Source organism: Podarcis bocagei, assembly GCF_964188305.1.
Source record: "Podarcis bocagei genome assembly, chromosome: 14".
Taxonomy (NCBI): Eukaryota; Metazoa; Chordata; class Lepidosauria; order Squamata; family Lacertidae; genus Podarcis; species Podarcis bocagei.
In genome coordinates, this window is record NC_138139.1 from 29131999 (window position 1) to 29158612 (window position 26614).

The 26614-nt window shown below is 43.5% G+C and overlaps 1 protein-coding gene across 5 annotated transcripts in view; it reads right to left on the minus strand.

The window, feature by feature from the left end:
• The window catches only part of UACA (uveal autoantigen with coiled-coil domains and ankyrin repeats), a 54639-nt gene that overhangs the window by 22598 nt on the left and 5427 nt on the right, over positions 1 to 26614 (minus strand). For 3 of the 5 annotated variants that reach the window (XM_081171018.1, XM_081171019.1, XM_081171017.1), the window contains exons 1-2: positions 25283 to 25501; positions 4741 to 4874 (exon numbers count right to left, since the gene is read on the minus strand). In XM_081171018.1, coding sequence (XP_081027144.1) covers positions 4741 to 4874; positions 25283 to 25486 — 338 coding nt within the window. In that variant the 5' untranslated portion in view covers positions 25487 to 25501. Of the gene's footprint in view, positions 1 to 4740; positions 4875 to 9245; positions 9641 to 25282; positions 25502 to 26614 lie in introns of those variants that run through there. The other 2 variants (XM_081171021.1, XM_081171020.1) reach the window with 2 other exon arrangements.

Sequence of the window (26614 nt, forward strand, 5' to 3'; positions counted from 1 at the left end):
CCAAAGACTTTTTTCGAACTAACTGACAATATGGATTTGATTGATCTATGGAGGACGAGAAACCCCCTAGGTAAAGAAGGAACTTTCTTTTCTGAGGCCCATCTGTCATGGACAAGAATCGACCAAATCTGGACAACTAGAGGTCTGGCACCTAAGACCACAAGAGTAGAAATCTGCCCAAAGACATGCTCCGACCATAACGCTATGAAAATAGAAATGAGATTTACTACTGCCGATTCCTTCAGATGGAAAATGAATGACAACCTGCTAAGAGATCAAGAGATTGTAAAGAAGGCCCAAAAAACTTTAAAGGACTACTTTGAAATTAACCTCAACACCTCGGTGGAAAAAAGAATAATCTGGGATGCAAGTAAAGCTGTTATGAGAGGGTTTCTGATACAACAAAATACGATCAAGAAAAAACTTTGGAATGGGAAAAAGGATAAGATATTAGAGAAGATAGCAGCCGGAGAGAAAAAATTAAGACTAAATCCAAAATCAAAAGAGACTTTAAGAGAAATTAAATTTCACCAGTCACAATATATGAAACTGATCAACCAAGAAGTGGAATGGAAAATTAAACAAATGAACCAAAGATCTTTTGAATCTGCGAATAAATGTGGAAAGCTGTTAGCTTGGCAGTTGAAAAAGAGACAAAAATTAAACTATGTTACCAATCTAGAAGTGGAAGGAAAAAATATTCAGAAACCAGGAGAAATTAGAAAGTGCTTCCAGAAATATTTCAAAAAACTGTACACCCAAGGGCCTGAGGAAGTGGCTGAGATAGAACAATTTCTGAAAGATAATGGCCTACCAGAATTATCTCAAGAGAAGAGATCAATCTTGAATTGTAAAATAACACAACAGGAAATTGAGGTTGCCATACAGAACATGCAGTTAGGCAAATCCCCAGGCCCTGATGGACTTACCTCCAAGTACTACAGGATGTTAAAGGACTACTTGACACAACCATTAGTGGAGGTTTGCAACCAGATTATGGGGGGAGGGAGGGCACCAGATACGTGGAAAGAAGCATTCATCACTCTGATACCTAAAGTGGAAACTGAAAAGACTCAACTTAAGAATTACCGTCCCATCTCACTCCTGAACGTGGATTACAAAATATTTGCAGACATTTTGGCAAATAGATTTAAAAAGGTCTTAAATGAAGTAATTCATAAGGACCAAGCAGGCTTTCTCCCTGGTAGACATTTGTTTGATAACACCAGGAACATTATTGATATTCTGGAACTTTTACAAACAAACATTAACACTAAAGCAGTGTTAATTTTTATTGATGCGGAGAAAGCCTTTGACAATATTTCTTGGAAATTTATGAAGAGAAACTTGGAAGGGATGGGAGTGGGAAGGGGGTTTGAGAACGGAATAGAAGCAATCTATTCCGAACAAAAAGCTAAGTTGATAGTGAACAATGTGGTGACAGAAGAACTTCAGATTGAAAAAGGAACACGCCAGGGGTGCCCCCTGTCCCCTTTATTGTTTATTTCAGTCCTGGAGGTTTTGCTGAACATGATAAGGAAAGATCGGCAGGTACAAGGAATACGGGTCGGAGTGAAACAATATAAACTGAAAGCATTTGCAGATGACTTGGTTTTAACATTACAGGAGCCAGAATCTAGTACAAAAAGAGTTTTAGAACTGATACAGAAATTTGGTCGGGTGGCGGGTTTCAAGTTGAACAAACAAAAAACTAAGGTGTTAGGGAAAAATTTGACAGCTACTGAAACAGAAGAGTTTCAGAAGGAAACAGAACTAAACATTGTTAAAAAAGTGAAATACCTGGGGGTTAATCTCTCTTCCAAGAACTTGAACCTATTTAAAGATAATTACGAGAAATGCTGGTTAGAAGTTAAAAAAGATTTAGAAATTTGGTCAAGACTGAAGTTATCCTTGTTAGGCCGAATTGCAGCTATAAAAATGAACGTTTTGCCAAAGATGTTGTTTTTGTTTCAGGCCTTACAGATTGTGGACAGAGTGGAATGTTTTGGAAAGTGGCAGAAGGATATCTCTAAATTTGTCTGGCAGGGCAAAAAGCCCCGAATAAAGTTTAAAATACTAACTGATGCAAAGGAGAGAGGGGGATTTGCCCTGCCGGACTTAAGGATATATTATGAAGCTGCAGCCTTCTGCTGGTTGAGAGATTGGATTTTGTTGGAAAACACTGATGTCCTGGATCTGGAAGGCTTTAATAACTCGTTAGGTTGGCATGCGTATTTGTGGTATGACAAGGCAAAAACACATGGAATGTTTAAAAACCATATTGTCAGGAGAGCAATATTTATGGTCTGGAAAAAATACAAAGACTTATTAGAAAGCAAAACTCCGAGGTGGGTATCACCAATAGAGGCCAAGGCTCGGAAAAAACCCAATATGGAGGCCGGATGGCCGAAATATTGGGAAATAATACAGAACATTGGAGACAATTGGAGGTTGCAGAGCTTTGAAAGGTTAAAGGGTAAGGTGCAAGATTGGTTTCACTATGCCCAAATTAATGAGGTTTTTAAGCTAGATAAAAAAACAGGATTCCAGGTGGAAAAATCGAAACTTGAGACAGAATTGTTAGAACCAAAGACCAAGCTATTATCGAGAATGTATAACTTGCTGCTTAAATGGAACACACAGGACGAGACAGTTAAATCAGCCATGATAAAATGGGCTCAGGACATTGGTTATAACATCATGTCTGAGGACTGGGAAAGGTTATGGACCACCGGTATGAAGTTTACGGCATGTAATGCCTTGAAAGAAAACATTATGAAAATGGTATACAGGTGGTACATGACCCCAGTCAAGCTTGCTAAGATTTACCATTTGTCCGATAATAAATGCTGGAAATGTAAGGAGGCTGAAGGGACATTCTTTCACCTCTGGTGGACCTGCCCAAGAGTGAAGGCCTTCTGGGAAATGATATATAACGAGTTAAAAAAGGTGTTTAAATACACCTTCCCTAAGAAACCGGAGGCATTCCTCCTGGGCATTGTCGGCCAGAAGGTGTCAAAGAAGGATAGAACTCTTTTCATGTACGCTACTACTGCAGCAAGGATTCTTATCGCTAAGCATTGGAAGACTCAAGATTTGCCCACACTGGAGGACTGGCAGACGCAACTGATGAACTACATGGAACTAGCCGAGATGACTGCAAGGATCCGAGATCTGGGAGAAGAAGCTATGGAGGAGGATTGGAAAAAATTTAAGGACTATTTGCAAAAGTATTATAAGTTATATGAAACTTAAGACGCCGTATGATTTGGAATGTTAGCCCCAGCAACAAAAGTGGTTTATATAAGAAATTGGATAATTTTTATGAAAGAATTAAGGTTTAAATGGGTAAAAATGACAATATGCTATATTTTAAGAGTAAATGGAAAACAAGAGATTTAAACTTAAACTGCAATTGAAAGTAAAAAAGAAACACATGAAACAAGGTTATAATTTGCTGATAAATTTTATTGTTAAGAATGCATTATGCGGGAGATGTGGGGAAGTCCGATAGAATTCTGAAATAAGTTGATGGAAGGGTTGAGATTCTCTGTCTTTTTCTTTCTTTTTACTGTTTATGTTCTTTCTTTTCTATCTGTAATTTGGAAAAAATGCAATAAAAATTATTATAAAAAAAAAAGAATAAAGGGGCTGAGGTGCTGGCTTGCTCAACACCAACGAGTGAGCTCATAGCTAGGCTGAGAAGCCACATCTCTGGATGTTGGTTCCAGAGAGTGAGAAGCTGTGCCTGAATGCCTCTGACCTCTGGCTTTCATCTTGGAAACTCTTGGGGGTATGCAGGCTGTGACCTACAACCACCCAGACAGAGTCACTCGCCACAAAGCATCCAATACAAGGCTCACAGAATAACCCTAGCATTAAATGTCCTCACCACTTACCATTTAAGACAGAAAACAGCTTTGTGCAGTATCTTGAGACTGCCATTCAAACCTTCTCCGGATTGGCTACTGAGAAGCTTCTGAAGTTACCACAAATATCTCCCCTTTTATTATGTGCACACACAGGAGTTCAGAGAGTGAAACAAAAAGGGACCTGGGAGTGGGACAGACACCACACAAGTAATACAAACCGCATGGGAAAGACCCAGGCCTTTTATTCTTGTCTGGAGCAAGTTTGGAACCAAACCACAAACACACCCTGCAACCTAGACAGATTTTTTTGAATCAACCAGGCAGAGACCACCCAATTACTTGCTTCTGGATCTGCTGCATATTACTGTGTCAAGGAAAACAATTCATCTCAAGCAGCTTTCATAGTGCCTTCCAGTTGCTGTTGGACTACAGCTCCCATCAGCCCCAGCCAGCATGGCCCAAGAGTGGGGGTGGTCAGAGCTGTAGTCCAGTAACATCTGGAGGGCCCCCAGGTTTCCCCTCCACTAAACCACATGTTTACACAGTTCGGCATGACATCCAAACATGCCCTGTATGTGTGGAAGCATAAAATGCTCTTCCGCAGGATGCAGGTCCCAACAGCTTTCTGTTTATTTAAAACATTTCTATGGCACCTTTCCAAGGCTCAGGGAGGCTTACAGGAAATAAGCACTAGGCAGATAAGAGCCAACAGAAACAACAGTGCCCCTCTCAAAAATTTGGAAGGGGCCAGGAAGATCAAAGGCAAAAAAGACACATCTAAGCAGCCCTCCGCCAAGGGGTGGGTGGGCTACAAACTTGGTGGGAGGTGGGCAGAGCAGCTGAGGTCAAAACCCTGACTTCTACTCACGCAGATCTTCCTTCCACATCGAGTTTGGTGGGGTTTACGCCCTTCTTGGCAAGGACAGACGAGATCTTTTCCACGTCGCCCCGTTCAGCAGCTTTCATCAAGCGATCATCGTACTTGTTCCAGTCTGCAGTCAACTGTTCAAAGAATGCGGGAGAAATGTTTTCAGCGTACAGTGGTGCAAATCCCTCAGAAATACGAGCAAAAATGCCTGTTTCCCATAGAGGATAAAGTGGGGGAGGGGAGAGAAGTGTTATTCATCTGCCATCCATGTAGCTGGAAGGGAAAATCCCTTAAGAAACGGAAGCCAGGGAAAGCTGCTTCTGGGCTTTAACAAAACAAAAAACTGAAGGAGCTTGGTTTCACATATTATTGTGTCAGTTTAATACGGGAAGTACTTAAGAAAAATCCAAACACTGAGAAAACCATGAAGGATTCATGCCTTTTGCATCCCACTATTTACTGGCATGCAATGTTATTCTCACAAAATAAGATAATAGGATATTTGCAGCACCTTTCTGCACTTCAATGTATATTTGAATGTGCTTAGAGATGCAGAAGGTCTCAGCTCAATGGGCAGCTTCACTTAAACAACGATCAGAAGAATGGGTTACCTTAAACACAATCAGGCTCGGTGTGGGGAGTGTTTTGGCTTTTTCGAGCCTAATAGCTAGAGGGGAGAGGTGACCTTCTTGCAGACTTCAGCTGGGGAGGCAAAGTTAGCCCTCCAGCCAGCCACCCTCACTGCACACTCTCCAGAAAGCTCACCTCTCCTGCAACACAGTTAGGCTTCAACAAGGCTTTCTTTTTTAACTGAATTTTACATAGCACACACAACAAGCCAGCAGTGGTGCAATGGTTAATGCTGGACCTGGGAGACAGGGGTTCAAATCTGCACTCAGCCTTGAAGCTTGCTGGGTGTCCTTGGGCCAGTCATTCAATCTCAGCCTAGTCTACCTCACAGGGTTGCTGTGGGGATTGAACGAGGAGGGGGAGAACCACATAAGTCACCTTGAGTTCCAAGGGAGAAAAAGGTAGGAAATAAATGCAAAAAATAAACAAACATTCCAGTTACAACTAATTCTATACATATACGCATGCGCGCTCACTTAAAACTCTCTCACGTAATAGGTTTTTCCCTAAGCCTAATTCTGGTGCAGAGGAAGTTTTCAGAAGAGGGGGTCACAGCTGGGGAGAAGACAGTCAACCCTTCCCAGCTGCAACCCACTTTGAAAATGCCCACCACCAAATTCTATTGCTTCTAAGGGCAGAGTGTGTGTGTGTGGAGAGAGGCGGTAAGGAGGGAGATTTCAGGTGGTGTGGGGAGGGCCCAGGGCCTTCATTGCACCCAGCCTGAGGGCTGGCAATTCACCATCCCTGGCGTAGATAGAAGCTGATAGAAAAAGCATCTTCCTGCCCAAGATGGTGGAGAGTTGCTGCCTGCCACAGCTGACAATGTGCTAGGTCAGAGCTGGGGAAGATCTGTGGCCCTTCAGTTAGTTGCTGGAGTCGTGAGGGTTGTTGGGGGGATTTAATGAGGAGGAGAACTATGTATACCACCTTGAGCTCCTTGGAGGAAAAATGGGATAAAATGCAAATGAATGAATGAATAAATGAATAGGATAATAAGCCAGACCTCCCACAAAACAGCTTTTTCCTCTATTCCTTTGACTGTACAAGAATTCTAGCTTCCGGTAGAACTAATTACAGTTCTTCTAAAACAGAAGGAGTCTATGATATCATTTGCACACCAGTTTAACCATCAAGAGGCCCTTTCTGTTTCCAGAGCCTCCTTGCTCTGGTTTAATTGCCAGGAGCGTTCTGTTTGGATTTCCAGTCAGGCCACCTCAGTGCCTTCTCAGAATAGAAACAAGGTTCTCCACCCTACTTGGCATTTCTTGTTTTCAAGATAGACAGAAAGAAAAAGTACTGCAATCCAAAACACTCTTTTCCCCTACTTCAGCCCCCCAACGCCCAAGTCCTCCTTTCTTGCAAAAGGCTTGCATTTCTACTCAAAGGATAATGGCTACATTTGAACTGCACAGGAATGTGTTGTTTTTGAGGTTCTCCCACTTCCCATCTCAACTGGGTGTGGGCCTATTTCATGTGTTATTCCTCTCAAGCTGCAGATTAAATCTCTGCCTGAAATGAAAGCAGTATCTTCCTGCCTATGAATGGCGGCATGTGTGGTTTGCTCTGGAAATGTACAGAAGAAGCCAAAACTAATGCCCACTGCAGCTTCCTGGCAGGCACACCTAGACCACAAAAAGAGAGAGAAAGTACAATCCGTAGTGTCATTCAAACACTGCAAGGCACCTGCTTTTTTCCAGTCATTTCTACGGAAAGACAACTTGCAAAGTGACCCAAATGAATGTGGAAGCAATAATTTAATTTTATTTTATTTGCCTCCCACTGCACAGCAAGCAACTGCATTCCAAAGCAGGGTATCATGTTTCTGCCTGTAGTGTCACATGAAACCACAGTAGCACAATTTGAGCATGCACCCCATTAGCTAGCAGGAAATCCATCACCAGAGGGAGAAACAGCAGTTGCCATACCAGCAGCAAACGCTAAACTGGTACCAGCAGGGAGAAAATTCTAGCCACTCCCCCCCCCCGATGTGCTAGCTTTCTATATGCAGGAAGCTTCCAAATACATGTTGCCATTCAATGGTCCACCAAGCTATCTTGTTCCATGTACTGTACATATAGACCAGGATTTGCTCAACTTATTACCTTGCAAATAAGAAGCTACTTCCAATTAGGGCTGGGCGATATCTGGTTTTCAACATCACAATATATCACCAGCTAAATATCACGATATCTCGATATATATTGTGATGTTATTTCAATACTGGTATTTATTGCACAGCCCTATTTCCAATGTGCAACAGTAGTTTAAAAAATCTATGAACAACAATATTTAAATCTTTCACCTCCCAGCAATCAGATTTAAAAACTTGTGCACACAAATATCCCCTTGGTATCAACAGCTTCAGAAAGGCATATTTGAGGGCACAGTGACCCACAAGTTGGTCTGCATGTCCAGGTATACCTTTCCATCTAGAATTGGGGCCGCAGCAGGACTCCACGTTTGCATTTGCTCCAAGTCAGTAGGCAAAAACTGCACAAAAGCCAATGGACGTCATATTTGATTATCCCACAGCTAATTCTGGCCTGTATGGGATTATAGTGGTATGGGGCGAGCCTGCTTTCATCTCTCAGCCCTTCAGTCTTCAGCCGCTCCCTTCTAGGGCTCTTCAAAGGAGCAAAGGCAGCACCACTGACCTACTGAACCCTTTCTGGAGTCATCAAAACATCCAGCATCTGAAGGCCAAACAAGACATTTCAAAAGAAACAAGCATGGAATTAAGGATGCTTATGTTACGCTGATTTTAATGCATGTGATTTTGGGGGTGACGGGGGCATTTGCAGGGAAGCATCGGCAGATGAGTGGCACTTAAGCTGTTCCCAGCTGGCCAATTCTTGCCTGCAAAACCTCTCCCAGAAAATTCTCAAATACCACCACCACTGCGACTCTAAAGCCACAACTCAGTTTGGATGGGGAAGAAACAGCCTCACCTGGACCACCTACAGGGAAGAAATGGCAAACACCTGAGGAGCTAAATACCACAGGCCCTCCAATACAAGTGCCCCACATTCTCTATTTCAGGATTGGGACTAAGCACTTGCAGCAAAAATCAAGTCCTATTTGACTTTGAAAAAGCCTGATAAATCTTTTCAAGGAATCTCAAGCAGGCACATTAAAAAAAAAAAAAAGCAACTGGAAGCACCATTTCAGGCTCGTCACTTTCTATATTCCTGCACATCTGTGTCATTGACAAACCAGCAGAATTCTCAATGGCAAGCATTTCTACCTAGCATAAAAATATGCTGGGCAGTGCTGGTGCAGAACGCAGAAGTGATGCATCCCTTTCCAGGAACTGAAATAAATGCTTTTGACCTCTACCCATTCCCTAAGCATACTTGACGTTTTTAAGTTTAGGCAATTAATATTTCCTTTCATTGAAAACTTAAGAGCCCACAAGTGCTCCAGCATGCTAAGTATATAGAAGAACTAGAATGGTTTTGTCAAACGTTCCCAGTTACAGTTAAACAGATAAATACACCAATAGAAGCTCCTCTCAAAGCGAATACCTGGAGGGCTGCAAACAGTGTGTCTGTCACAGGTGCAAGCTTCCAAGATGGAATAAAGGTGGGATATAAAGACAACAGAAATACAATTTAAAGGATTTCAAACATTAGAAGCCCAGCAACTCTTTCTGAACAGAAATCTACCATAAAGAGTGCAGCCCCGAGATCGTCCATCTCTTCAATTCACCTGCTGTACTGCACAAAAAGGCGTAAATTAAGAGAAATTCTCACAAAGAGTTCTAAGTGGAAAGAATACTACAACAAGCAAATGCTGCAATTCAGGCCACATTGAGAAGGAACAATGCAAGCTGTGGCAAAAAGTTGGAAGCTGCTCTGCCGTAAGACGATACCTACTGTGTTTTTAAGGGCACAGGAAAACCAGCAACTCATCCTAGAGTTCCCGAGTCCTGGCTGCCAAGAGTGAACAGCAAACCCGACATTCAGCTACAGCCAGAGTCCAAGGGGGCTGCCCAGTGCAACTTGATTTTCTGCTGCCCTTCTGCATTCATCTTGGTCCTTCTTCCCTTAGCTTGGATCCCCTGACATGCTGTCTCCGTCTTCGGGGTCTTCTTCAGACTTCATCACTCTTGAGAAGACAACTGGGCAGCTTCTAGGGACAGGGCTGTGCCAAGTGGCACTGTCCCTTCCAGTGGGCTGTGCCAACTGCTGCAGCTGCCCCCGCCTGGCACTGGAGGAGGGGGATGCCCAACACCAACGTGGCTTTTGTTTTCACTCCTCCTGCGCCGTAGCGCCAACTACTGCCTCTGCAGTTCAGACACAGTAAATATTGCCCCGCTCCAAAATATCCTGTAAACAATATGCAGACAGTCTCACACCAGTCCAGAGCTATTTTTTGATTTGCCCGGTACTTGATAGCTAAGCGATCGAAAGAAATAGCTAATAATATATCCAGTGCATGCTCAACCGGTGAGTAATACGTGACGGCCAGAGAGGCAAGAATGTGCACAAACTGCTCACACCACAAGCGGGCGACATGTGCTACTGACCCAGGCGCTGCGCTCCCTCTAAGAAGCAAATACAGTACGTTGTGCCCAATTAGCTTTCAAGTGACACTTTCCAAGGGAAACTAAGCCACTGTAAAATAGGGCATGATCAGTTCTACCAGGGACCCCTGTCATTAACCAGTACGGGCTCCCAACAGCTTAAGAGCCGATCGCGGCTTTGTAATCATATGACTGCGTCCAGCGGAGAGGAATGCAAGAGTCTATTTTGACAAAAGCATCTCAGATGTTTATTTAGAAGACACACGTGCCCCTGCTTTTCTAAAAAAAATTAAATAATTAAAAGAACTCTCCTTTTACAAGCACGGACCCCATTCTGAAAGCCAAGGAGGTTTCAGTTTACTTTTGCTGCCAGGCTGTCTCCTTGCTGGCTAGTTGAGAAGCCCCATGGAGGTTTGTCAAACCATCAAATAGACAACACAGTGATTAACAGGGCTAGGGATGCGGTGCTCCCTTTTCTCCTTTTCAGTTTTAACAAGGAAGGCACACTCTTAAAATGCCATCTTTAGCACAGTCGGATGACACCAGCTTTGAATCTTCCAGATCAAATGGTCCAAAGGGAGCCCATGAAATATGCGGGGGGGGGGGAGCCCTCTGGACTATTAAGACAGAGGGACTGAAAATACAATTTGCTGAGGTGACCCTTCTTGGAAAGTTCTAATGGTGGCTCAGAGGTCGGTTTGTGGTCTACCAGAGGACATTTGTCCATTCAATAGGCGAACTCCAGTTCCTCCTTCCCCCCACCCCCATAAAAGACTCATGGACAACAACATTCAGCATTTTAAAATAGAAGGATCCCCTCACTCATCCCCAGCCACAAAATGCTTGCCTAAATAAGGTCTTGCATTGATACCACTCTGGTGATGCTGAGTGGTTCAAAGCTGGGAGCAGCCATTGACAGCTTCTTTGGTTTGCCTCAGTGCTTGGGCTCAGATAAGCTGCCCCAAAGAAATAACACTCGAGAGACTGCAGCAGTACTCAGGAGATCTACCAGGTATGGGCAGATGAGCTAACATTACAGCTCCTTTTTCCTGAGTGGGTATGCATGTATACTTCATGTCGAAAGCACTTGGAGACATAGATGAATTGTTGGCCTTGGATCTGGCGATGCAAGACACAGGTGAACTGTTGGCCTCAACCAACGCTCCCCTCAGCCTCCATTCCACCCATGCAAAACTGCATTGTTGCAAAGGTTGTTGGTCATTTTCTACAACTGAACTCACTTCCCTGGAAAGGCAGAAGTGCATCCACTTCTCATAATGCTGGAAAGTAGCAGCTGAATTGCTTTCTACTTCCTGCTTTAACATTAGAGTGAACTTGGAAAACTGTATAATCTAGGAAACCAGCTGTGCAACCCAGCAGCTTTTCCTCACGAAAACAACATTCCAAGAAAAATGAAACTGAAGTGGTTAGCAAAATCTCATATTAATGGGACTAGCAAGTCATTTTGTAAATCTACCATAATTTGGTTTATAATGTTAAGAAAGTTCAAGGGCAAATTAAACTAGCTTCAAAGATCTTAAAAATAAGTTGTTTACCTGACTTGCCACATTATATCTTACTTCCTTCTGCCTACAGCAGGTGCCAAATTAATTTCACATCCAAGTTCCAAGCTGGTGAAAAATATTATACTCCCAAGGAATTGGTGGGCTCTTTGCCCCTTTGGTTCCATAAACTCATTCCCACTGCCCCTGCTCCTAAATAAATACATGATTAAATATCCCTTCTGGGGTGAAATTACGTATTCAGGTCTTTTCTGCTTTCTTTGAGTGGGTGGTCTTTGTGTGTGTGTGTGTGTGTGTGTGTGTGTGTGTGTGTGTGTGTGTGTGTCTGATAATGATTTTTTGTGATAGTCTTAATGTGATCTTCATGATATTCCCATGTTTATTTTTGGAAGTTTTATGATATTAGCTGTATTAATGACTGTGAATAACATTTAGATATAGGGAACCTCAGCTGTGCAAATGGTTGACCAAATAACCTCAAGCCCGATTCCAGCTGTATGGATTTTTGAATCCGGGGCTGGTGGAAGCAAGATGCTTGGATTGAAAAATGAGGTTGAATCAGGTTCCTGTAGGCCAGAATAAAGAACACAAGGAATATTTATAGTGAGAGGAGTGAAGAAAGTCTGCAGGATAGATAAACCAGACACAGTGCAATGGGAATAAGGAGTAAAGGAATTGCTGCAGACCGAGGCAGTGATTTTTTAGGAGGTGGGGGATAAATCATAAGACATGCTTCATCCTGACCAGAATACACCCCAAGTTGCAAGTCTCCTGCAAGTTTAAGTTCTTTAACCACTCAACCCTGAAAAATGTGAAGGAGCTCATTAGTCTTGTTTAAAAAGGCTTTTAACTACCACGTCCAATGGAGCTTACTCCTAAGACAGTTTGTTACTGAAACCACCTCACTCCTGCTGGTGGGTTTATTCTCCTTTTAATGCTTGACAAAGCATTATCTGCTGCTGTTTCTTTTCTGCCAGTTGTTTTGTTGCTTTTATTGCCGTTAGACATTTTCAGCTTCTTTTTGAAGAGAGTGAGATTTAAAGATAATAATACAGAAAATCATAACTGCTAACAATGCCATACATTTATACTATATATAATCAGCGTTAGAAACTCAGGTATACAAGCTAGGTGCCAAATGGCACCTTAAACTAAGGTCACGGTTGCCACAACGGAATATCTATTCGCCAAGGGGTTGGATGATCCTTAGGGTCCCTTCCAATACTACAAATTTACGATCTTAGAACATGCCATATCACCAACATAGCTGTCAACTTTTCCCTTTTTTTAAAGGGAAATTCGCTTATTCCGAATAGGATTCCTTGCAAGAAAAGGGGAAAGTTGACAGCTATGCATCAAAAGCTAACATGAAGCCGATTATAAAGTTTCGCAGATACCCTCAATACATACAATGCAGCCCCTGTTGTTTAAAAGGAGTAAATCTTTCCTAACTTGTCTGGTTTTTGAGAGCCTACATATAAAAGACTTACAGTACCTTGAAGTAAAGGTAGAAAGAGGCGTTTGTGGTATGTAATGTACCAAGAGCATGGATTACTCCTGCAGATCAGGGTAAAATGAGACAGGATGTTCTTAAATTACCAGCGGAAAGGGCATACAGCTGCTGTGAACACAGAGAATAGGAATCACTGGGTGCTACCAGCAATAAAGGCTATTAATAGTTTCTGCTGCTTCTAAGGAGTTTGAAGTTTTCCAGTTTCTAGATTATCCAAGCAGCGAGGATCAAGGCCACCACTAGACCGGACCTATTTCTTCTTTCATTCTGCAGAACTCAAGTTTTTGTCAAGTTCTCTTACAAATGGAGATGGACACAGGCTAATAAATCCTCAGCATTTGCTCTCAACTTGAGAAAAACAACACCTGCCTTACAAGGCTTACCAACTGGACTGGTAAGGTGATCTCTCTTGCAGTTAATGACTCATGCCAAATGAGAGATGGTGGTATCACTGAATGCCAAAAGAAAAGGGTGACAACAGAAGTGTAACCTCCTCAGCCCCGCATACCCAATCAAGTGTAAATCTCTGGCCTGCAGTTAAGATAATGAGAGGTCTCCCTCTCAGAAAAGCCCCAACACAGATGCACCCAGTCAAAAGGAGCTACTTGGTGAGGGCTTCTGAATTCCTGAATTTGAAAACTGAAATCTCTTGTTATTCCTCTGTCACAATCATTTATCTCTGAGCCACATACACTGAGCACTGTTACAGCTCAAATTCTAATGGAACCTTATGTAATCACAGAACTGAAGTGTTGGAAGGAACCCCAAGGGTGTTGTAGTCCAACCCCCTGCAACGCAGGAATCACACAGCTAAACAATCAAGCAATGATCATTTAACCTCTGTTGAAAAACCTCAAATGAAGAAGTGTCTACCACCTTGCGTGTTTCTAGGTCACAAAAATCTGCAAAAGAAGTAAGAAGCATAATCTGCCAGCACAATTCACACTAATGTTTTGATATATTTTTACGGGATTTTGGCTTAAGTGGTGGCACTGATTCTCTGCCACCACATTGTTCCAAGGATTAGAGCACACTTCAGAATCAGGTTTTTGCTCACTGCATGTTATCCAAAACTCTGCAACTGGAATGTATATCCTGGCAGCAAGTTATTAGCCCATGCACCAGAATTTGCCTAGGGGACAATTCTAATGCTGGAAACTCTAAGTGGAGCAACTGTAAACAGGAGAATCATGGGACATTCCCAGATTATTCCAGGGATTTCTATGAAAGATACATAGTGTACTTCTTACGCTGTAATTCTCTCTTCCAGTCACTCATTGCCCTGTAAATTCCACAACTGATTTTCTTTTAAACTGAGTTACTTTCAGAGTTCCTGTAAGAGACATCAGACTCCCACAATCCTGGGCCAAGGAGCTGATAGTCTCTACAAGGTCAGGATGATTAAACAGGTAACTGATAAAAGTGGCATTCTGTGGGATCTCAAGTAACTAAAGCGAGGGGTGATGCAGCCGTGTGCTAATCTCTTCAGTGACCTCTTGCCCTCAAAGCCCACTCTTCTCATCAGCTTTGCAAATTTAAGCAAAAATTCAGATTCAATTTTATTAAACATATTACTGTTCTGTCTTCTGATCACACCCAGGCAACCAGTCTAACAAGACACACATTATCCAAACACAATAAAATCCTAAATCAGGCTGAGCAACATGACCTAGGAATGAGTGGAACATGAGTACTCAAGGGCTTACAATGAAATCTGTCAGGGCACTTAATTTCGGGGTAACATTTAATAAATCATACCCCAAATCTCCAACATATTTATTATTAAACAGAATGTACATCCTACTTGATTCAGTGGGAGGGGACTCAAACCTGTAAGCAGTTTACAACCAAATAAAATTAAGCATTTAAATCATCTATAAAAAAGTTAAAAATAGGTATTAAAAGAGGCTTCAGTTCCATACTAGGTAAAATGATATTAAAACATATGTAACTTCTATATTTCTGGAAAGGCTTGCCAAAACAAAAAAGTTTTAAGCAGGCACCGAAGGAATACAGTGAAGGCACCTGTCTGATGTCAATATGCAGGGAGGAACATTACATGGCCACTTGCTGAAGCTAAGCAGGTCCAGTTCTGGTCAGTTCCTGGATGGGAGACTACTTGGGAACTGCAGGCATACTACCTTGGGTTCTAGGGTGGGTGGAGGGAATGGGATATCAGCATAAGGAAATATATACAAGGTGCAACCCGAATCAAGAATATTCAAATAATAGTGGGAATTGACTAGAACTAGCCATACTGACAAATGCCACTGCTTGTATCAAAGATTCGGAATTCAATGAGATCCGATGGAATGCTTCCATGCATTTTGAAACCCACTATTCCCAAGGTTCTTCATTTGGAAATTTGCTAAATTGATTGATTGCATTTCCACCCCACCTTCCCTCCAAGGAGCTCAAGGTTCTCTTGTTCCCCATTTAATCATCACAACAGCCGTGTGAGGAAGGTGAGGTTGCAAGACAGTGAGCTTCACGAATGAGAAGGGATTTGAACCCTAGTCCAACACACTAATCACTGCACCACACTGGTTCTCCAAATGCATTGGCTGTAGTTGTTTATGCATGTCCCTAGCCTGCCTCACATGATGCCAGACTACACACAGAAAGAATTAGCAGCAGAGGGTCCCACACTCATGCACTTGGTAACCACGCCTTGCCCCAACTATTCATCCTTAAGTGGCATTTGCTGCCAAAGGGGAACTCAGTATAAAGTGTCTTCATGGGCCATCAAGATCCCTCCCTCTACCGTCGTTTTTGCCACAGATGCTCATGTGAAATTAGTGGCTGTTTGTTTACACACACACCCTCCCCTTTTTGCTTCTTCCTGCCTCATGGCCCGGACTTGTAGCACGAGAACAACAACACTAGTGATTCTCCTGCCAAGACACACAGAGGCACAGGCTTCCAACCACACAGCAGCTTTTATTTTAAAACAGGCTCCCTGCCAAAGCGAGTGCCTCTGTAGATGGCACCCCACCTTGATGACACTCTGGAAGCCATGCAGAAACACACACAGCGCTCAATCCAGACACATTTCTTTATCATAAACACAACCAGTCATGATTTCCAGTAGACCCCACCTACTGCTGGTTGTTTGCCTTCCTCATGGGGAAAACATAGGAAGCTGCCATATACTGAGTCAGACCATTGGTCCATCTAGCTCAGTTTTGTTCACACTGGCTGGCAGCAGCTCTCTGGGGTTTCAGAATGGGGTCTTTCACAGTCCAACCTGGAAAAGGCTGCTGGGGAATGAACCTGGGACCTGCTACATGCAAGGCAGATGGCTCTTCCTCTATAGGTCTTCCTCTGCTATACAGTCTCTCATTACCTCATTTAACATGATAAGTAGCTTTAATACTATCAAGCGACCAGTGGGGTGCGATCAGTGGACTAGGGGGACTAGGCTAGTTCCCTAAATATTCCCCAGGCACTTCTTTCCCAAAGCCTGGGAAGCTTCTGCCTGGCTTAGGGAGGGAGGTACGATGCTCATGTGTGCAACATCGCACATGTGCACATTGTCGTCCCAGTCCTCCTGTCCCCACAATCGTCCTTGCAAGATGACACCTCTGGCCTTAACTGTTCCCCTACAAAAAAATTCACTGCACACCACTGCAAGCAACATATTGGATACCAACATTGCTCACAAAAATAAATATTTTTCTGTGGAGTGTATCTAAGAACAGATTTGCTCTTTAAGTCACAAGTCTGCCTACAGTAGCAACGATTCTGCGAATTTGGGGGTAAGCTGGGGCAGTGGGGAAGTCATTGGCATAGCAGCAATTGGGCACAGTTAGCCAAACTGCTCGCAGTCCCAATACATGGTCTTCAATATGTCAGCATCACTGACAGATAAACAGATACTGTGATGTTCCATGCTAGCTCTTTTCAGACTAGACTCTCTGAAGTTAATAACTTAGGTTAGGACCTGAATACAACCCATATAGTCCTAGACTGTGCCACAAGTGGAGATGAGGGATGAACAAGCTATACCAGCCTTTGTGAAGCTGGCTCCCTCCAGATGTTTTGTACAACAGCTGGTGGGAATTGTGGTTACAAAAGATCTGGAGGGCACCAGCTTGGCAAAGCCTGAACTACACCACACCAAGGTGTTTGCAGGGCAGATAAATCCAGAATGGCTTAAGCAAATGAGTAAATCTTTACAAGTGGACACGGAAGGAGGGGTGGGGAGGAAATGGAAGGGTCACAAGCCAATTGGCCTTGAGGAAAATTTGCTTACACATCTGGAAAAATAGGCATCAGATCCTGAGAATGAACTAAAACTCTCCCATGAAGTTTCTTCAAACTCAAGCCTGCCTCACCCAGCATAGACACGTCCCCTTGGAAAAATATTTGGGGAACTGCTTTTTTCTTATCATTAAAGCTACATTCACCCTAACTCACGATTTAGCCAAAGGAGGAGAGCATTCCAGAAAGATTAAAACATCACAGGAAGAGACTGACCTTCCTGTTACATGTGGGAGGGACAGCCTGCTCCTTCTCAATTAGCTGGCAGCTTTCTCAGTTTAATTGCTCAGCTCATAAAGTGTGTGTTTTGCAAATGTCAGTGTCTTCACCAAAGTGGGGTGGAAGGACTAAGTCTTGTGGCACCTTAATTAATAAGGACAGTGCCATCAGTTATGAGATGGCTTCTCAAGGGTAGAATAAATTCCAAGCAAACACCCACAAGCAATAGGAGGAAGCACTTCCACACACTTCTACTGTTCCCACAAGAAAAAGGAGCTTGAAGCTTATGTGTAGTTTGCAAAGAAACAGGACCCCACTGCCACCTCTATATGCAGGCACCCCCCCCCCCAATCTTACACACAGTCTGAGGGACAAACAAAATTAAATCCAGCTGATGTTTACATGCCATCACTCACACTGGCAAGAGTGCTTTATTTCAGATTATGAAATGGAAAGACAAAATGGAAATATCCCTTTCAAAGGGAAACCAGCAGAGCTTAGCTGACAGATTTGGAGGTGCCTGTGATTTGCGCAGGCTGGAATACTAATGCAAGCAATTCGACCTAAGAGCCTCACTCAAAAGTAGGAAAGTTAAGAGAATTTCCACAATGTGCATGTTTGTAAGAGGTCAGGACTGAAAATCATGCAAGCAAATAGGAGTCGTTTTCGCTAGGGCTGTCTTTTAAACCCACAAACATTACTTAAATTGCATTATTCCCTGCATTGTTTTTGACATTTTACTTCCATTGACATGCACTGAAATTAATTGTGTACATTTCAGCCACAGCTGGCAGCAAGATGAATAAAGTAGGTTTTAGTGGAAGCAGAGCTGTAGTGGAATAGAAACAGTGCTTATTGGGCCAGTCACTGCCTCTCAGTCTAACATACAGGGTTGTTGTGCAGATTAAATGAGGACTTGGAGTAAGAACTATGTATGCCACCTTGAGCTCCTTGGAGGAAAAAGGTGGGCTATAAATGCAATTTATTACATTTATTTTTATTGTTTTTACTATTTTTTTTGTTGTTGTTGCAATGAATGCAGGACGGGATGGAGATGGCTGCCACCTTACATCCCTATGCAATAGTCAGGTAAACCTGAATGTAGTGCAAGCGCAGGCCAAAGAATCACAGGCCTAAGCCGGCAGCTATTCACTGAGCGTACAAAACTGCCTTACAGGAAGTCAGGCCTGTATCATCTTCTCTGGCTAGTAGGGTTCTCAGGTAGAGGAAAGTCATTGCCAACTGTGCTACCTAAGGCAGTTTTTCACTGTGGATCAGCATTCCTTAATCTGGTGCCCTCCAGGAGTTTTGGATTACAACTCCCCAGCCAGCATGAATACGGGAGTCCTATTCCAAAACATCTGGAGGGCATCAGGCTGCCGTGATGTTGGGGGGCTGAACCTGGGACTTTCCCTATGCAAAGCAGGTTCTGCTCCACCAGTGAGCAGCACTGGCCCCTCCTCTGCTGGAAGAGCAATGACTTGACAGTGTACTCTAGAACTGTAGAACAGCAGGTTTTAGATTAACCCTCCACCCTGTAATTAATACAGGCAAGTCTTGACACATTTAACCACTAATAGCATTTCATTCAAGGCACACATTTTTCTTCTCAGAAGTAGTTGCATAAACGTCCACTCCCTATATATGAAAAACACACAAACACACATCAGTAAACAGTTCAGTAAAGTATGCTTCTGAGCAATAGAGCATGCTGAAGTAATTTTGAAGCATGGAAATATGCCGTTGCAACACTCAGTTGAGACTCCAAGAAGAAATCTACAACTTGGCCATAATGATTTTGTTCATTGGCAGATCTCCTCAGTCCTTTTAAGCAAATCTGAAGATCCAACATTCTCTTCGGCTGCAATCGCTGGACTCTGCAGGGAAGCTGCCACTGATCTGCCTTCAGTTGGGTTAAGACTCCTGAGTTTGGAACAAGGAGGATTATGTCCACTATCACTTGTTAGTAAAGTAATAGCTGTGCAATTTGGCACAGAAGATCACTGATCCAGCCAACAGCAATCAAGACCCCACACATATCCGCATAAAATCCATATTCCCATGAGCAGCACAGAGTAGGGAATGCTGGAGGAACTGGAGGAAGGGGGTGCAGTGGTCTGCATTCCACAGCTAGCTCTTTTGACCTGCAACTCCTGACTGAGTTGCACACTAGAACATGGTCCCTCTCTGAAATCCACACTCCACCAAATTCTAGGTGGTCCAAAATCCATCTTTAAAACATATGGTTTATTTCTCCTACAGGTAAAAATAGCTTGGAGCAGCTAGAAAGTGTGCAGCTGCTCCCATCTGTGATGCAAATGGGGCCACAAGTTCCCCTAGGATTGATGCAACATGGTAATGTCCCTTCCTATGAAACTGTATGGAACGTTTCCTATTTCATAGGGAATTGGTAGTCCTCTAATGCCATCTTATTTAAAGCAGGAATCAGCATACATTTGTTTTTTGAAAACTATTGCTATCACACTCAAGTGGCTTATGTCACAGAAGCAAAACAACAAAAAATAAACACTTTGCTGAGGCTTGTTTTAAGAAAATAAAATAAAAACCAATACCAGGTGTTACAAAGAACAACAACAGTGTTAAAAAAGTGTGACAATTGTATGAGGTTTCTGGTCCTTGAAGTAAGCAATTCCTCCTACAACACTACCACCTTAACTGCTACTCTCTTCCAAGAAGTTTTAAACCAGGATGGCAACCAAGGTGCAAACCTATGTAAACAGTTTGCAGGAAAGCTAAGGCTGTCAGCATAGCCAGTATCAGATGCTCAGCATTCTGTTTGCTCTCAAGAAAAGGGCCACCTTTCCCTTTCATCTGATCACATTAAGGGTCAGCAGAGTCTCCACAAAGCTGTTTGTTGAATGCAAAATCTGAACAAAGGAAGGAAGCTGCCCACTGAATGTGCTGATAACCCTGTGCCCCAATTCAACTCCACAGCCTCCACACCACCCCTAACTGATCTGGGGAAATTTAAGAACAGACCTGTGATCAGCATTACTGTAAACTTAATAAATTACATCAAGGGTGAGTAGAAGGCAGATTTGGATCTACTGGTAGATCTCTTGGGAGACTTGCAATAGATCTACATGGGTTGCTGACTCCAGTAGCAATAACAAAAGGCCCTTTTCCACCCAAATTACGTTGCCAAAGGAAGAAAGTGAATTAGGAGCAGCATTTTGTGTGTGTGAAAGAAAGCAGCTCAAGTCTGGTACTGAAAAGAAATTTCTATGCTTGGAGGCACTCTGTTCTTTTCTTCCAACCATCTTTTGCACCCAGCTCTGGTTGGTGGATCTTGGGGTTGTAGCAGGCAAGTAGTAAATCTGGCAAATCAAACCTAAACTGCCCATTTCTCAGTTACATTATATTTATATCGTCATGGAGTATGCCAGCAAATGTGAAGGCTGCTTTTAAATTCAAGGAGTGCAGAAACATCAGCATGGGAATCTTGTTTCAAAAAGAGGAGGTAATAACAGCATTCCCATAGTTACACACTGGGCCTGGCTTTCTATGACTACAGACACAGGATGACCTCGGATTGCCTCAACGTTGCTAATTAATGAGTGATGCAAGCTTATGACCAGTAATTAATCCAGGCACAGCAGAAATTGTAGCATGCAATAGCCAAAGTCTGATCAATGAAATGGAAAACTCACACAGCAAGAGCCCCTCCTTGCTTCTGCTGCTGTGTAAAGGCTGTATCAGGCGGGTGGAGTGATGGGTCTCAAAAAGTACTTTTCTACAAGATACAATTCATGGGGCAAAATCCAGTTGTGATTAAAAAAACTGCCCAGAAAGAAGATCTACATTTGGAGCAAAGTTCAGCAACTGACAGAAAGGTTAACTTCAGTGTGCAGTCAGATACTGCCAAGTCTGATTGCGATGAAGAGGCTACATTTCTCTGAGTTGCTGGCATATTCTAGGAGGAAATTGTCCTCCTCAAATTTGTTCTCTGTGTTCCTCATTTCTGGCCTAAACACACAACACTTCATCTTTCACTGTCCTGAGTATATGCAGATCTTCAGCAACCATCTCAATGGGAAAAGCTCTGAGTTCTGCCTGCATGAATCTCAACGTCAATCATTAGCCCTCATGAAATCAGTTACAAGCCATTTATATAGTTTATGACAGTTCTGAATTTTTCCCTGTGCGCCTTCCTTTTGAGGGGATCCATTTTAGCCAAAACAGGTGTAGCTAGCCAACTTTATTCCTTGGTTTGCAGCCTATTCCAAATTCCTAAGTAGGCTGAGAGCAAGAGTTGCTTGACTTGAGATGTTACGAAATAAGTGAATTACCTTCCTAATGCAACAAAACCCAAGCACTTCCTACACACCTCATCTTCTCACTTTACACATCCAAAATGTGTGTTCTCACAAACACACAATGGGCACAACCTTAGCACTATTTCATGTGCAAAACATGCATACACACAAAAAAATGTGCCACAAACGCCTCAAGGAAAACCCTCCTTAAGCGCTCATATTTTTGACATTTGAATCAAAACAGGAGATAAGTTTGAAGAAAAGAATGCTGAGACAATGTCTAATTTTATGGTACAGGTTGTATGTCTACAGTACTGGCTTACATTGGTCTGGATGCCTTTGGCAAGCAGCAATAATTTCCAGACAACAAAGCAAATGAGTTTTTGTAAATAAGAATTTGTTCTTCCAAACAGCTGATACAGCACTAATGATTGATGTATGTGGTCAGGTAAGCTAATAATGGGCAAAGGAGATTCCACCCATTTGGAGTCTACATAGCTATGGTTCAGGGGGCATGAATGTGTTAAAACAGCCTTGACCAACAGGTTCCATAGCAAAATAAGTCTGGCAAAATCTTTAAAAAATGAGCTGCCTCTAAAGAACGAGTTTGTGTGTACACAAGTTCTTTTAATTTATTATCCACTCTTCACCCTAAAGGTCCCTGAGCAGGTTAGAAAGTTCCTCCCTCTAGCATATTTATTGACTCACTCTAAGAGTCACAAATTTCAACAGCTTGCCAAAAGCCATTCATCACCTTCCATAGAGGGATTTGGTCAAGGGTGCACAAGTGGCTTTATTTTACTCTAACCATAATCTGATGAACATTTAAGGTTCTGCCTCAGTATAGAGATTGATATGTTTTATACCTCATTTTAACTTAGTATGTATATGCATAAGTCTTAATCTAAAAAACATGTTGTCGGCGGGGGGGGGGGGTAGCTTGCTCAGCTCTACTGTTGCTTTCACAATCACAGTCAGCCCAATGTTAAGGTTCCCAATACCACTTTTTCTCCCATATATTAACAATCCATAACACCAAGAAGCAAAAACATGTTCTAATTATGAATGCACTTCAGTACAGAGGCAATACACCTTGTTCCATTTTCACACCTTCATTCATTTCCATATTATTACTTACTGTATTATTATTTATTGAAGTTATATACTGCCGTATACCCGCAGGTCATATAACACCTTTTGCAAGAGAAATGCAATCACTTCATCAAGATGGTGAGAGAGGTTGCTCTATTCCTATTTTATAAGAGCAGCAGGGAAAAAGAACTGAGGTTAGACATGGACTTATGTGCTGCCTCACAGCAAGAAAGCAACAGAGCTGCAAAGTTCCCCTGTGACATGAGCAGCTCCAAAGCCTCAGCATCAAGCTGTTCCAATGATGGATGGGAGAATCATTTTCTGGGGACTGGTCAAAGACTACCAACAATTTGAGAAGATTTTACTGAAGGAGAGACTGAAACCAAACACAGCACACTAAAGGTGTGTGACAGCCACCAGAAGCAGCTAATGAAAAATACTGGAGGAGGGGAGATGCACTCCACAGTTATGGAGCATGAAGGAATAATTATAGATTATCTGTCATGCAATCAAAGCAAAAAAACAACAAAGTCATCAAACAAATTATTCAGCGCCTTCCTCTCAGACCCCAACACAACACATAACCTCAATCTCTTCCCATGTGAATTCACCCTGAGGTGCCTCCCTTCCTGGTAACAAGAGTGTGGTTTTCCGACATGCCAAATTAAAGTTGACTAATTTAGCATGTATCTTGTCAAGTATCTCAGAGTCTTGTCACTGTGATGACAACCAAAGTCATTAACAGGTACACAACTCTACCATGAAATTCCAGTACTTGCCCTGAAGTCATCAAGGTTTGCCTCACCTGCCTGCTTACTTCACTTCCCACAGATGTTAATGTGAAGTAATACGCACACAAATGGATTCAGGCCTGTGGATCAGACACATCAGAGGTTCTCAAACAGTGGTCACAGACCACTGGTGAACTGCAAGCTCCCTTTAGGTGGGCCTGGGAAAAGCTGTGGAACAACTGGATTTCTTCTTCTTCTATTTTGATGACTGACAAGACCATTTAGAACTGGGACCAGATTACTAAACAGGCTATGGCCCATGATTTTCATACAACAGCACTAGTGCAATATGGGATTTTCATCACTCCACCTCAAGTCTAAATACAGAAACAGGAAAAATGTTGCAACTGACAAACCCAACTTCAAATAACTTTTGTTCACAAGAGCAGGTACATTCATCACATTAGAAAAGACAATACTATGGTTATTAAAATACTAGTTAAACATGTGCTTTGCTTTACAGAACAAAAAAAAAGTTTCCTAAGTGGTTGGCTGAAAAAAGTTTGAGGACCAATAAACAACTTACCATAAGTGAACAGGGCCCTTTCCAATGTATATTCAAAGAAAGCATAATTAATCATTTTATGGCTGTTGTCCCAAATCTATATAGTTGGAAGTATGTCTGGCTGGAAGCAATGAAACTTATTTCCAACCATACACACTACTGCAACAGTTTGACTTCAGCCCCAGGAACACACTCCACTGTCTCTTGAGACAGATGGATGACAGCAACACACTTTGGGCTGAGATACAATAAATCTTCATCTTTTGTGAAGTCATGTCAAACTTAATTAAGATAATGTCCATCATGCCTGTATCCATATTTTTTTTAAAAAGTTCTTAACACATTTTCAGGAGGGGAAATTGAATGCACAATGTGTTCAACAACTCACTTCCAAGGGAAGCAGTTTAACCAAGAAGCCTTTTTAGTTCACTTCAGGAGCGGCTGAACAGTTTCCCAGATGAACTTATTTTCAAAAACATGACACGCAGCTTTCCATCTCTTTTGCTCTCACAGAACATTTCCTGGGTTCTCCTATTTCAGCTTTGCTCAGCGAGTGCAGAGGATCGCTATGCAGGGGAGGCCTTGTCAACTGCACGTAAATTCTGCCAGCACCAGCATCAGGAGGAGGGCCAAACTCATTCAGCTTTTTATTTGTGTGTGTGTGACAACAAATGCAGAGCTTACGTTGCCCTGGAAAGTGCAACCCATGCAACAGTGAGAGGGAGGGAGGGAGGGAGGGAGGGAGGGAGGGAGGGAGAGAGAGATCGATCTGTGGCAACTGGATTAAGGGCGAAAACTTTCCTACCTCGGGATTTGGATCTCCATCCTCCCCCACAAAAAAAAGAGGGCGAGGGTTTTGAGAACAATATGTCAAAACAAAGAAGAGCGTGACCTTGCTGCTGCTCCTATTGTCCCTCTCCCCATATGTGGGGTAATAGGGTAATGTGTGGGTCACACATTACCCCATTTCCCTCCCTCCTCCAGACGACCCTCCAACTACCTCCCTCGCTGTATCCCCTGGAAAGGCGGGAGCTGCATGCCAGAGCCCCCCGCCCAGTTCTCCCCACTTTCCCTTTCCACCCCTCTGCCCCTCACCCCCACTTGCCCTGAGGCTGCCCCTCCCCCTCCCTTGGCCTGAGGCTGCCCCCCCCACTCTTGCCCCCTCATCGCCCTCCTCACCTGGCCCTCCCCCCCAGCCACTCACCCCCCCGAGGCTGCCACCGCCTCCCGCCACCGACACTTCCTGCTTCCTCAGGCGGGACTTGAGGCTCTTCATGATGTTACTGCCGCCGCCGCTGCCCCTCAGACTTCGGGACGGGACGACGCTCGGCGCCGGCGCCCCTTTATTCGCCCCGCCCCTCCACCCACACCCGGCCAATGGGAGACGGCCAGGCCCCGCTGCAGCCATTGGGGAGGCGGATCCTCGGGGGAAGGGCGGGACTTCCTTGGTCTCCTTCGGCAAGCGGCTCCCTGAGCGAGGACTCCGCACCTGGGTCGGGAGAGGGGCGGGGCTGGCCAGGTGCCTGTGGGGCCACGCCCCCTAGGCGGGGAGGAGGCGGGAGGCTGCGCAGCTTTAAAAAGGGCCGCGCGGGTCCTGCGCTGGAGGAGCGGCAGCTACAGCCGCCCGGGTGGGAGGCAGGTAGGGCTGCCCTCTGGACCTGGCATCGCGCTGGCGAAATAGCCAGGAATCAATGGCGCATCGAACGCTCGCGTTGCTAAGATCTGATAAAGTTGCCAGTCTTTTTTTGGACTTTGCTGTTTTAACTCATGTCCAACTCATTCTACGTGCCCATTTTATAGTTTTGTTTTTCATCTTTTTTTTGGTCTTGTTTTATATACATTATAAAATGATAACAAATAAATACTGTAAATTTGCCAAAAAGACACCCCCCATACCTTGCTGAAGCTGAGCAGGCCTGGTTGTGTGGCCTGCCTGGTCATCCTTGCAGAGAGGGCTTTCCTAGGTCCTGAAAGCGCACCAGCCACAGGCCCATGTGCACAGGTGCAAGTGCTATTGATAGTTATGGGTCAAGGCCCAGGATGGGTGTAGCCAAGGGGGGGCAGTTGCTCTCCCAATCAATACAAATCTAAGGTTCTACCCCCCTAAAAAAGCTTACCCCTCCCCTACAAATTGTTGCTATGCCCATGAGGCTCAGGGGAAATTAAAAGGAAGGACTTATTCATACAGCTCATGGTTAAACTCTGCAACTCAGTCCCAGAAGTGGCAGTGGGTGGCCACCAATCGAGATGGCTTTAAAAGAGAATTAGACAAATTCATGGAGGAGAGAACTATCAATGGCTACTAGCTGGGGAAGCTGTTCTCTGCTGCCAGAGCTGGCACCAGAAATGCTTCTAAATACCGATTGCTGGAAACCACAGGAGGGGAGAGGGCTTTTGTGCGTTTCCCACAGACATCTGGTTGTCCACTGTGAGGACAGGATGCTAGACAAGATGGCCCAATGGCCCAATCCAGGCAGCTTTTCTTATGCTCTTAAAAGGATGGGTGGCTGGGTCCTGACCCCACCCCACCCCCACC